General features: G+C 49.3%; 1 protein-coding gene across 8 annotated transcripts in view; it reads right to left on the minus strand.

The window, feature by feature from the left end:
- The window catches only part of LOC147032489 (polypeptide N-acetylgalactosaminyltransferase 14-like), a 157,209-nt gene that overhangs the window by 108,830 nt on the left and 34,270 nt on the right, over positions 1-14,109 (minus strand). For all 8 annotated transcript variants that reach the window (XM_085870172.1, XM_085870169.1, XM_085870170.1 and 5 more), the window contains 2 exons: positions 4,294-4,454; positions 4,031-4,129 (listed from right to left, as the gene is read on the minus strand). In XM_085870172.1, the coding sequence (XP_085726298.1) occupies positions 4,031-4,129; positions 4,294-4,454 (260 nt within the window). The remainder of the gene's footprint in view (positions 1-4,030; positions 4,130-4,293; positions 4,455-14,109) is intronic.

The following is a 14,109-nucleotide window of genomic DNA, read 5'->3' on the forward strand; positions in this document are numbered from 1 at the left end:
ATCCTCAGGGAAGTGACGATCGACAGGAAGGATCGGCGCCTCGTCTCACCGCACATGTTGAGAAGCGCGGGAGGATTCGCGGGAGCTCGGGAAGGATCGCGGCGATTGGATCCAGCTCGCTCTCGCTGGGGTCCAGACAAGTTGAAGACCACACGAGGTGGAAAGGTTCGAGTCAAGCTCTGAGTTTCAGCTCACCTGTCCTCCAAGCTGGAGCTCATTAGTAAAGGCCTTTTCCACCATCTCTTGGGTGTGTGTGCGTACGTGTGTCCGTGGGCCCGTCTAATAAGTAGGAACTGCTGTTAAGTGTAAATGACTGCACATAATAAGTAGACGGTTGTAGCTCTTTTGTCATGCCTTTGTTGCTTGTATAATTGCATACGTGTTTTGCCATATTTATTTGCATACGTGTTTCATTATAATAAATTTCCTTGTGTGAATGTAAACCTGCTCGTTGCGTCCATTCCCTCATTGACTGAACATTTCGTGTGTTGGGAGTTCGAAAGCCGTTGGTTTGCCGTAATAGGGGGACATTTGGACTGACGGTTCTCGGCAATTACGCAGCTCGGAATCCCGCACGAACAGGCTCGCCTCGGCGGTTTGTTCCGTTCGAGTTCTGTCGAGGGTGGAATACCCTGGCAGATGGATCACGTGGGTATTTAGGTAAATTGAAGATTGGCAATCGACCCTACCCCACGTGATCTGCCGATTGGCGTATTTCGGTTCTTGTACAAGGACCCGTCGCTCGGAGTTATCCGGGTGGCGATCTATGTTCCGGGCGATCGGTCGGGCCGACTCGACTTGCGGCTCCGTTCAGAGCGGTCAGTTGGCGGCTGACCCCCCCGGCCAGTAACAATATATTTATATATATATATATATATATATATATATATATATATATATATATATATATATATAATATTTCACCACAGCATAAAGACAAACTTGCACTCACAAATCAAAACATGTCACCCAGAGCGAGTGGTTCGTGCTCAGTCACCCTGAGCGAATGGTTCGTGCTCAGTCACCCTGAGCGAGTGGTTCTTGCTCAGTCACCCTGAGCGAGTGGTTCGTGCTCAGTCACCCTGAGCGAGTGGTTCGTGCTCCGTCACACTGAGCGAGTGGTTCGTGCTCCGTCACCCTGAGCGAGTGGTTCGTGCTCCGTCACCCTGAGCGAGTGGTTCGTGCTCAGTCACCCTGAGCGAGTGGTTCGTGCTCCGTCACCCTGAGCGAGTGGTTCGGGCTCAGTCACCCTGAGCGAGTGGTTCGTGCTCCGTCACCCTGAGCGACTGGTTCGGGCTCAGTCACCCTGAGCGACTGGTTCGGGCTCAGTCACCCTGAGCGACTGGTTCGGGCTCAGTCACCCTGAGCGACTGGTTCGGGCTCAGTCACTCTGAGCGACTGGTTCGGGCTCAGTCACCCTGAGCGACTGGTTTGGGTTCAGTCACCCTGAGCGACTGGTTCGGGCTCAGTCACCCTGAGCGAATGGTTCGTGCTCAGTCACCCTGAGCGAGTGGTTCTTGCTCAGTCACCCTGAGCGAGTGGTTCGTGCTCAGTCACCCTGAGCGAGTGGTTCGTGCTCAGTCACCCTGAGCGAGTGGTTCGTGCTCCGTCACCCTGAGCGAGTGGTTCGTGCTCCGTCACCCTGAGCGAGTGGTTCGTGCTCCGTCACACTGAGCGAGTGGTTCGTGCTCCGTCACCCTGAGCGAGTGGTTCGTGCTCCGTCACCCTGAGCGAGTGGTTCGTGCTCAGTCACCCTGAGCGAGTGGTTCGTGCTCCGTCACCCTGAGCGAGTGGTTCGGGCTCAGTCACCCTGAGCGACTGGTTCGGGCTCAGTCACCCTGAGCGACTGGTTCGGGCTCAGTCACGCTGAGCGACTGGTTCGGGCTCAGTCACCCTGAGCGACTGGTTCGGGCTCAGTCACCCTGAGCGACTAGTTCGGGCTCAGTCACTCTGAGCGACTGGTTCGGGCTCAGTCACCCTGAGCGACTGGTTTGGGTTCAGTCACCCTGAGCGACTGGTTCGGGCTCAGTCACCCTGAGCGAATGGTTCGTGCTCAGTCACCCTGAGCGAGTGGTTCGTGCTCAGTCACCCTGAGCGAGTGGTTCGTACTCAGTCACCCTGAGCGAGTGGTTCGTGCTCAGTCACCCTGAGCGAGTTGTTGTGAAAGAACACCAGATTTCCGAGCTGTTTGCCGTATTGACGTGTTTCCTAAATTACTGATCCAAATTTTTTTCCCACCAGTCACACCCAGCTGTTTTTAAAGATGAATGTTTGTGAACATATCCCTGCAACATCAATATAAACGCAGTGTTGTTTTTCGGTGAAAGCTACTCAAGGTTTTTGGGTTGTATTCAGCAAGTACTGCAGTTCGTAATCACACTGACTCCAACCTGCCGATTCCTGAAAAAATTGCTGATATCGGCCAAGCGTGTGTGTGTGTGTGTGTGTGTGTACATGTTCATAAAGCATAACATATCCTCTCTGCAAACTACCCTACTCCAACCTCTGTCTCTCTATCTCTCTCAATACAGTGCAACACCCTCCTCCGACACCTCTCTCACTCTCCCCCTCCTCTGTCTGTCTCTTTCTTTGTCTCTGTCCAGAGTCAGATGGTGGTTATGTCTGGATGGGAGTTTGTCTCCGGATGTGTCCGGGCGGTGTTTATGTCCGGACGGTTGTTTGTCTCTGGACAATGTTTATGTCTGGACGGGCATTTGTCTCCGGACTTGTCTGGGAGGTCCGGATGGGCGTTCGTCTCTGGGCGGCGTTGGTCTCCGGACGCGTCCAAGCATTCATAGTATGACCGGTCGAAAAGTATGACCAGTTCAGACATTATTTTGTTTCCATCTTCACTGTTATTCTATGCAGAATTATTTTGACGAGATGGTATGAATCATATAATCAGTGAAGTAGTGTTCCAGCCATAACTGGTTGAATCGAAATCCTTATCTTACTTTTGGTACCGTGGGCATGTATGCCGGAAACTTCATACATCTGATCTACGACCCGATGCGAGTGAATAATTTAATTTATGACATCATTGGTGACGTGGTGTGTTGGCCATGCTGGATTGAAAATGAAAACCTAAAAATTCTCCTTCTGCATAACCGCTTAACAGATCGATGTGAAACTTCATACATCTGATTGACTAGCCATGGAGAACATAGTTAAAAAAAATTTTTCTCTCATTTTCTTCTTTATTGACACAATTTAGCCTTCAAGTGCAGAGAAGTGGTCATTAAGTATCCTAATAATGAACCAATAAAGCTATGGATAATGGCAATGTATGTGACATAATCGGATGCATGGATGATAAGGGTATGTGAGCCATAATATCAGTGAACCATAGTAATAGCATGTTCAGTTAACGATAGTATGTTTGTTCAGATTGAGCACACGAAGTTAGACTATGTGATCTATGAGTGCCGTTCTAGTTTGATATTTACTTGCTTGACTGACAAAGACAATTGGCACAGGATCAAACAAAATGGAGGAAAATGGTGGTCGCACTTGGGACTGATGAACTTGACATTATAAGGCTCTGTCACAGTGGCATTACCCTTTGCAAAATTTTCCTTTGATTTCTCATGACATCCATCAGAAATCAGATGAACATCTCATCAGATTTCAAGATACGTTTTTGTTAGAATGGTTTGGCGAAATACTGGCAGGTTCAAAATTTTTAACTATTTTCAAAAAGGTATTGAAACTATTTTTAAAAAGGCTTTATAATAGGATGCATTTTTAGTACACAACATAGTTATATTAGGATTATACAATATGAGAAAGGAAATTCAACATCATCATTAAAAACAGATGTATGACAAAGGACATTATATTTTGTTCAAAGTAATTTGGATTCTTAACATTTCCAAACCAACAATTTACAAAAGCCTCTACGTCACCATCACTATTCCACATCCAATCCCAACCCCTTGCCCCACCCCCCCCCCTTTCTCTCATCCCCACATCACCAATCCAGCCTCAATATCCCACATTCTTCATGCATATATCCACCGAGTCAGCCCACCTGCGAATTGTACGTAGCAGCGTGGATCTCGCTTCATTATGAAAAGTAATGATGATCGAGGTTGGTGGCAGATCTTCAGAATAGTTTAAGGTAGAACAGCTTGGAATGGAAGGGGATAAGGTAAACACGTGAGGTGTCAGTAAATAAGATTTGTGGAACCGAGTGCCAGCAAGGAATGATGCCGAGTGACAAGGTGGCTTAAAGGGAGAATTTTCAAGCACTTTGGGGAATTGTGCGGCATGACAAGTGGGTTTTAGTCTCACTGCGGGTGCCGTGTGTCATGCAGTGCTCGGTCACTTGGTAACCGGTCACTCTCGCGCTGATTGAAGGCATGAAGGCGGTATGGGTCGAGGCCAGGCTGCCATCGCTTAGCTTGCAGGTAAGCGACCTCATCAAACTCACTGATAGTTTCCTGCCTGCTGGGCTGCATGGAGGAAAAATATTTTATGTCACTACACTACAATTAAACATCAACATAAATCATCGACCATGGTCTGCTCCTGAGATTTGATGATAATCTCACAATAACGTTTCTTGAAGGAATCAAATACAGCTTTAATGTAATTTATACGTATATGTTACAGTAGTACAGAAATAAAAAGTTTATTGACAGTAAATATTTGCAATTTGTTTTTATTCCAGAAACATTTGGTTTACTAGGAACAGCCTTGAGTTGATTTTAGAAAAGCACACAATTATTTACCAAAAAACAATGTTGTTGTGGAAATGACTGATTGGAGTTTATGAAAAAGTGTTGATATTTTCTTGGTGAATATGTTTAGCATTTAAGCATTAAGTAATAAATTGTGATGTTAGAAATGTGTCGCATATGTAATAGATAGATGCCGTCTTCCCCTCCAAACTTTTCTCTGAAAAATCACCATTCCTGTGAGCCTATGTTTTATGTCCCACCCTTTGGAATCCATCATTCATGTTTCTTTAAAACGCTCAATAGGTCCTGACGCAACAGTTTTGGCTGGAAAATGGCCTCGGTGCCTGCAGGCCCACAATTACCTCAGAGGGCCAGGAGTGAGAGCTCGTGGGGGAAAGGTCCCTCCCACCAGACCGAGTGGCATTCAGAGAGGGGAGGTGCGTGGTGAGTCATTGATGATGCATGCGCTCGAGGACATAAAAGGTGGGGGTGACTTGGGAAATGGGAGATCGCCTTGACCTTGGCAGCTATGCACAACTGCTCTCGTGGAACGCCCAAATCACAACCCACCCAGCTGGAGCCATGCCTTTCTTTCAGCTCTCTCAGTGGCCAGGGGACGTTCCCATTACCAGAGCAACGGGACTGGACTAGTCTGCCAGACTTTGTCGGGTTTAGCCTGCAACTTTGTTTCTGTCCTGTCATTACCCCCTCTGTTTCTATTGTGGTGTGATTGATGAGGACCGATAAAGACATAGTTATTTAAGGTTCCCGCTTGTTCATTTGATACCGTGGGCATGTATGCCGGTAGTGGTTAAGGAGATAGTGTTAGTTGCAGCATTTATGTGTCGATTGCTTCTTGTATATTCTCTCCTTATGACCACCATTGCTATTCTTATTAAATACATGCAGGGGCACCCAGCATTGCTCGGTGTTACCCAGTCAATTATTTTTGTGGGGGGGGGGGGGCTAAGACACTTCCCTATACCCACTAAAGAATGGGGTTGGGGCTCATTTAATATTCCCTTTCACATAGCTCCAAAGGCTTCGGCATTAAATAGCGATTTTAAAATAGCCTGTCACAGTGGCCTGTCCAACTCACAATCCCGTGAAATTTGCGGAAACCCCATGGCATCGCAACTGTCACCTGACCATGAGACCCAAAACAAAGAAATCACAAAATCACTTCACACATAGAGATATGGACTGTACTGTACTGTGTGGTTACAAAGTCCCATTACCCCCCCCCCCTTTTCCCACCACCCCAAATCATCATCTACCCTGGTACATTTCGTATATCTATATACATATTTGAGGTGTGTGCGTGTGTTTACTCTGCTTTGCCAGCCACACCTTTTGACTGTGATTCACCAGCCATACCATAACCATCTGACCCACGGGGCTCCAAGTTGGCATAAAGTGTGTCCATTCCTCCATGATGGTTTTGCACTTTGACCTCCCCTACCCCAACAGCACCCAATTTCCATCTTCACCCTTAAACTCAAGTTCACCTGGGCGACTAGGTATCTCCCACACACAACTTTCTACTCCCACGTCCCCTCTCCCTCCTCTCACCAACCCTCTCCCATTCCCCCACATACTCAGATTCTCTGAAGCAGAGAGAACGGGTATTTCAGCTAGTACACACACACACACACACACACACACACACATATATATATATATATATATATATATATATATATATATATATATATATATATATTGTTACGAATTCGCGCCCGCCGGCATGCGATCGGCAGCTTGACTCGAATGGCGACCGCTTCGCCCACCGAACGGACAATTCAGTCGTGACCCTCCTGGGACTACCGCCAGAAACCAGTCACAGGTGGGGGTTTAACCCCACCACCACCCAGTCCGCAGTCCACCCGCGCGAGATAGGGCAAATCGCCGAAAGTCGATATACCTATGGTACTCGCACGGGTAATCTGCCGAGGGATGGGACCACGCCACAGGCCGACTCCAGACACGAACCGCTTAAGCGGTTCGTTCCGTATTACAGGGATAACCGAGCGGAATTATCGTCGGCCTTGACGGTTCCGATTAATTACCGGGATGTTGAAACCCACTACGAATCCTTTACGTGATGCAAGATGGAGATTCAATTAAAGGAAAAGACAAAGCAAAACGGGGAACAATGGGACCATCACATTTAATACGCGACACACGGAAGCACGTATTTACAGTCAGCAACAGTTTTGCACATACAACAGTCAAGACAAAATGCAACAAAAAACAAAAGCACGACTACCGACTATAATTATTTACAACACTTAAACAATTATACTTGTCGGACGGCGCCACAGCATTCATTCAAAAGCAAAGGAAACGAAAGCCACCCTCACAGGCAAGGAGGCAGACAGGTCCGTGGACCAAATGTGCGTGAAGCCTGGAGGAGTGGCCAGGTCCACGAGACTGAAAAGGTCTTACCCGCGTCCTCGTGACGCGATGGCGGGCAAGTCGCAATGTCCGCGCAGCTGCGCCCCGACTCCGTGCCCCTGGCGTGGTCGGTGAGCCCTCTCCGGCGTGCTCCGCGCCAGCACGGTTGGGTCGGCACCACGGTTAGGGTGGGAAAGGAACGGGGCCACCGGCACTATCTCAGCGAGGATGGGGGGGGGGGTAGAATTGTTAATGCTCAGGGTCGAGCGAGGGGAATGGCTGGCTGGCTTGGTCGCTTGTGAGAGCGAAGCTGGGTCGATTCCACGACGAGACGAACCCAGCGACGAGACGAGCCCAGCGACCAGCGACGAGACGAGCCCAGCGACCAGCGACGAGACGACACCACACTACAACTCTCCAACCTCGACGACGACCTCCGTCTTCCATCGACCCGAACCGCGGGCGTCGCCTTGTGCTCGCGTCTTTATAGACTGGAGGAGGAGCCTGTATGCAGATTTTAGGATCAAAACGCGATTGGAGGCGGGGCCACACCACCCTCTATTCAGCCATTGGTGTGGCAAAAAGGGCCGTGAGCCTCTTTTGATCCGAATTCTCTCCCGTGAAGAATCCACATTCATCGCGCTTGGAGGTGTGGTGTATTGACAGGGAGCGTTGAGGGGGCGTGGAGGAGTTGTGATGGTAGTCACGTGTCTGCAGGGCATATAGCTGTTCGCGTCCACTAGAGGCTCGGAGTAGTGTACATCCGGACACGCAATAAAAAGAGTTACGGCAACCCTCACGACTATACGTGCCTCACTGCTCTCCGGACATTACATTGGCGACGAGGCTGTTTCGGATTGACGTGTGCAGAGTGCCTGGTTTCCTCGGTATTGACTTTGAGTCATGGCCGGGACAATTAGATTGTCGGGCGCACAGAGCGCCGGGGGAAATCAGCGCAGCCAGCGTGGCACGAGTTCGATCACCTGGCGAGGAGCCCAGGGAAGCGCATCGCGAGTTTCGCCGCATGGGTGAGACATCTCGCCGGCGCCTGCGAATTCACGTCGAGTGAACAGCGGGCCGGGCTCGGAGATAGTTTTATTTCTGATTTGCAAGTCTCGGGAATGGTTTCTGCAATGCCACGGCTAAAGGATGAGGACATTACATTCAACTCAGAAGCGGCGTCGGCCGTCACACAGACTCTGAGGGATGTCCAGGGCCTCGATGGCCAGAACACGACAGGTGATCCGGAGGTCCGCGCGGTGTACCAAGCGCCCACGGCCGCACGCACAGTCTTCGGTGCGGGCCGTGACCGAACGTTGCAACACGGTCAGTTGGACGGCGGTCTGAACACTCAGGGACATCTACGGTGTGTGTGCCAAGTGTCATTGGCCATCATAACGGTCATGGATGGCGGTGTGCGAAGCGATCCCGACGTCCCGGGTCGAGACCTACTGCCGGTGCGGTGTTTTGTGCATGACGTACACTTTTACGCCCCGGGTCGAGTCCTGCAGCCTGGGCATAGCGATCCCGGCGGCCCGGAGCAGGAGATGCAGTCGACGTTGAGCCTGTTTTCAATTGGTCCGAAGGTGACAAGACCAATGACAGTGGAGGTCGAGGTGAACGGGGCACCGATCGTGTTTCGAGTTGAGACCGGAGCGGCGGTGTCGATCATAAGCGAGCGCACTGCTCGTGCACTCCCCGGTCTACGCCTTTTCAGGTCTACCCTCGCATACCGGTGAAGCGCTACCAGCGGTTGGCTGGGCACACGTCTTGGTCGCCCATCGAGGTCAGCGGGTCACGCTCTCGCTGTGCGTGGTGCGAGGGAAGGGGCTCGCCCTTTTGGGTCGGAGCGGGTTGGCCCGCATTCAACTAGACGGGACGGTGCCGGCCAGTGGCCTTGGACGTCTCGTGCCGAGCCGATTAGAGTATCGGTGGGAGGAGGTTCCTGTTTCGGAGTTCGTACCTCCTGGTGCACCTGTGTCTCCTTCGGGCCCCGTACCTCCGTTTGGACCCGGGCCTTCCTCGAGACCCGAGAGCGAGGTCCCGGCGGCAGGAGCCGCGACGATGCAACATGGGTTTCCGTTCATTGCTTCCTGCAACTACGATATATGGTTCCGGAGCAACGGGGAGCATGCCAGCTGTGACGGGCTCTCGCGCTTGCGCTGCGCTCATGATACAGTGCATGCCCGTATCGTTCAGGCGATTTCAGCGGGGGATTGGAGCGAGCCGGTCGCATTCAAGAAGTTCACGGAACGCGACAATTGACGGTGTCTTCTTCGACGTTCAGATGGGGACCTGCACGCAAGTTGCCTCAACGTCGTGGCAACCAAGAGGCGTGCGCGCAGCGCGGTTCATAAATTGTAAATTGTTGTGTGTCTGATTCTCGCGGCACGAGTGATTCAGCATGGCGTTATGAAAGCAAATACCGACAGTCCGCGTGTGAGCATAATGTGTTTGATTGGGATCAATGCTGTCTATGATGTGAAGAACTTGCAGACAGTCGTTGCGAATAAAGAGATTTTCCAGACCTCGGTCTTCGATGACAGTCCGCAGTTCGCTGCACTCTCATGTGTTAGGATTATACGGTGGGAACGCGCTGTACGTAAAGAGAAGTTTGCCGCCTCTGCGCAGACAAAGTTTTTGCTGTTGTATGACCCTGATATGTATCCATTCAACGCTGATCATCCGTTCGGACGTGCATTGAGATCTCGACTGGATTTGGTGCGTGGTTTTGTTATGGGATTGGTGCTACTGCAGCCGGCTAATTGCCGGTTCGACTTGCACGTGGAACGACGGTGCTGTTCAGCGTCGCCCCTCCCGTTCATCTTGCGGGGGCCTGGTGTTATCTCGCAAAGGCCACCCTCCCCACTGCTCCCGCCAGCGCCGGTGCCCTCGCGTCTGGCGGACTCAGCGTGTTTACCTGTTTCTGTCTGTGGGGGACGAGCGAGCTTGGCGGCCGCGCAGGGGGTTCGTCTGAGCGTGTCACCTCGACCTTGTCAGGGGACTTGTAGCTGGGCTGTCTGGTGGTGCCTCTGCTGCATAGTTATACTGTGCTCCCTGACTTCCCTCTATTTCTTTGCATCGGCCATTGTTATTAGGGTCTGTTAACACCATTGACTTCGTCAGGCGACTCAGTACTCGAGCACTCAGTCCACTGAGTTTGGATTCCACCTCACTCGCGAGGTGATGGGGATGGAAGAGTGAATTATGTACCAGCTTAAAACAACGGCATTATTGAAGCAGATTGTGCAGATGAAGCACGTTTTCTTTTGTGCCGTCTCATCTGGGTTTGTTTCTCAGCCCGACAATCACCCCGGGGTTAGTTCGAGTGCCGTGGTATTTGGAGGGTTTTACATGGTTGATGTCATTTTTGTTCCTTTTTGCTTTTGTGTCGTAGTATTCTTTGCCATTTCTGCTTGTCGTTATAATTGTCATTTTATAATCATACTTTTCGGAGGGAGGAGTGTGGTGTATTGGCAGGGAGCGTTGAGGAGTTGTGATGGTAGTCACGTGTCTGCAGGGCATATAGCTGTTTGCGTCCGCGAGAGGCTCAGAGTAGTGTACATCCGGACACGCAATAAACAGAGTTACGGCAACCCTCACGACTCTACGTGCCTCACTGCTCTCCGGACATTACAGGAGGCGGGGCCATACCGCCCGACGCTCGCCCATTGGATGGAGAAAAAAGGGCGTGAACCCTTCCTGATCCGAATTTCTCCCTGAGAGGAACGCATTCGTACCCGCGGCTCGACGCGTTCGGCATCAATTAACGAACGGGCCCTGGACAGCACGACATTTGGTGTTGACTGGTGGTGTGGTCGATGGTTGTAGAAGGAGATAGGCGAAGGTGGTGGGGGGTTTGCTGTGGTGGTTTGGTGGTTGGCGGGCGTTGTTTGAGAATGGCGGTGAAGCGATGTTTGCGGGATGGAGTTGTGGAGGTAAAGAGGCAAGGGTGGTGGTGTTTGAGTTGTTGGTGGCTTAATGGTCCAAAATAACAATAGAGAAAGAAAAATGGCTAACTCAAAGCGTCGCAACCCAGATGAATCACACATATTCCCTCTATACAACGGGTTTGGGCTAACTACACATGAACTTAACAATATATCTCACCTGAGGACCCTTTATGGTGTAATGCGAATTTCCACAACCCTAACAATATATATATATATATATATATATATATATATATATATATATATATATATATATATATATATATATATATATATATATATCTTCATGTTAATATTTTGATTTTATGACAATAAAAGGCTTGTGTATTCATAGTTTACATTTGTGTGTTCATTCCTCTTGTGTGTTCATTATATTAATTTATAAGGTTTTGCGGAGGGGGTAACGGGACTTTGTAAACACCCTGTGGATTATTGGCGAAGAGGGATTGTAAAAGTGTTCCCTTCGACGTGGAATTTGATGCTGTTCATCGAATGGATGCTTGTGAATGTGCCGTTGATGTTTCTGGGTTAAGTTTGCCCCCGATCCATAAATATGGCGCCGTTCAGGAAAAACAAGAAGATGTACCACCACTTTGACTGCTTCTGGAAGAGGTCTATTTGCATCTAAATTTCTGGTAATTTCTTTTATTTCTGCATGTATCCTTGAATACAACTGCTATTAACCAAAAAGGCTTCAGCACTATACAATGATTTTTTTTCATGAAAAGAAAAAAACCTTACAAAACAAAATAAAATTCTATTTTTTTTTGTTGTTGTTGTTGTTGTATAAAACACTCCCTGGCACTCACTGATGTACCTCTGAAAGTTTGACAAAAATCCAGCCAGCCATCTCTGAGAAAAATGGTGACACAGACAACCAGCTCTCTGATAGTGCATGCACTAACACCCCAACATTGACGGAAGACACGTTCCTGAAAAATGGCGTGAAGGTCAAATCCAAGAATGTCAGGGCATAGGTTCCCGGCGGTTTGTGATTAATAAGGGGAAATTAAAACATTTTTACAAACACGAACGCACATTATTACAGTTTCATTAAAAATGCTTACAAAAAAAACAAACATCATCATCATCATCATCATCATGATGATGTACCGTTTCCAATTTTTATTTAAGACACGATGTAACTTTTGAGGTGATGATGCTGAAGAGTTAGAATCCAGTGAACTCCTCTGAAGAGGACGCAGGTGAGGATGCTGAAGGGGATGCAGGTCAAGGTAGCGGGGAGAGAAGAAAGAATGAGACCCAGGACACGCTGCACATAAGTATCCGGGTAGGGGGTTGTGGGTAGACGGAGGAGGGGTGAGTAGTGTGACCATTGTTTGTGGGAGATGGTGGTGGGGGATGATGGTTTATGTGCACGTAGAGTTGTTTCATGCCCAGCTGGTGGGAGATGATTTATGCGCCCGCAAAACAGCGAATACGTGAAGCACAGGGCCACGAATGTCGGAGGTGGTCACATTTTATGAACCGCAAAATACGTGGGGTCTGCGAATGTCGAGGTTTCACGGACCACAGTACTAGCACATAACCCGGTTTCACCGGTCTATTGTAAGATAATTCATTCCCAAGAGATTGTGGCATTTTCGGGAGTTTGTTAGGAATGTTCTTTGACGGCAAAATAGTCACCAACTGTTGAGACTGTTGAGGTCTCTTGCTGAAGTAAGTCGACGAAAAGGTAATTAAACCTTGGATGGAATTAATTGAACAGTTTGTGGTGAAATTATTTTTTTTCCTACTTCTGGTGGGTGAGCAAACCAGCAACTCTGAGCCTATACACTGCCCGCGTGTGCAACCCAGCCATAAAAAAATGCACACGACTCAAAATTGCGCCAACATCGATATTTGTAGATCTGTGAGTACACTGACCAGACTCAAGAGCTCTTAAACGAGGTATTATTTCAGCATTATATGTGCTGTGGTAATGATATTTACCCCATTCAGACACAATCAAGCAACTTGCATTTGTATAGGTATAGAGTATCGATACATGGTCTCCGCATGAATTCTGTTTTTCGTCGTTCTCCTTGGGTGATTAAGAAAGACCGTTGAAGCTAATTAGCTGGGGTAAGTCAGATTTTACCATACACCCGGATTTACACAACGTCATGCTCGCTCGGCCTCATTTGCATACAACGTGTGGCACCTCATCGGCATGACGCTCGGTGGATTCGGATGTCTAATTTGAATGGTATCATGGCTTTTAGACACGTCATCCAGTGAGGAAGACTGAATCGATTGACCATTGTGGTCGTGTTGATACAATGCATCGGACTCGTACTGCGCAACCGGAATGACCAACGACTGTTACAATATTGTTACGAATCTGGAAACCACGCGCACTCAACATTCAGGTCCCAAAGTTAGATATGCTGGTAAGTACGTGTGTAGTCAGGACCCCATCCTTTTGTTTAGCGGGAGGATTAAATGTGTGCATTGTGACATCTTTGGTTAGGTTATTATATCCAACGAGCCATCAAATAAACCATCCCATCTGCATGATCCATCCCCCATCACGATCCACTACCCACCCGCTGTCTACAAGCACTCTGACTTGCCAGGGCAGGGTCTTGTAGCAGTTCCTTGCTGCTCCCACAAACGCTCCTTCCACAAACGTTTTAACTCTTGCACCAACGCAACATGGACACTGTTACTCTTCGAGAGCGGAGCCACATGGAGAATGCGGGGTCTCCAAACAGGGGCCATGGCTCCACCCCGGTGGGGTGAGGCCGAGAGTCAATGAGGGACGGACAGCGAGATTTTTCTCGCCAAGGCCCCTCCCCATGTGGGAGGAGATATATATCTCGGAGTCTCGGAGGGTTGTGGTTGTCGTTGGCGCTGGTGGTGTTGGTGATCAGAGCAGAGCAGTGCGAGAGCTGTGTGTGTTTCACGAAGGAGGCCGATAAAGATCCCCGAGCACGCTCTGAGAAGAAGTACTGGAGTTCTGGAGTGGTCACGTTCATCATGGTGGCTGTTACGGGGAGAGGAGTTCACCACCCGAGCTCCGCCAAAATCCACGAGTCCCCCACGTGCGACTGGGACCAGGCCGACGACCATTG

The sequence above is a fragment of the Eptatretus burgeri genome, chromosome 2 (genome assembly GCF_056783735.1).
Source record: "Eptatretus burgeri isolate ZD-2024b chromosome 2, Ebu_testis_v1, whole genome shotgun sequence".
In the NCBI taxonomy this organism is placed as follows: domain Eukaryota; kingdom Metazoa; phylum Chordata; class Myxini; order Myxiniformes; family Myxinidae; genus Eptatretus; species Eptatretus burgeri.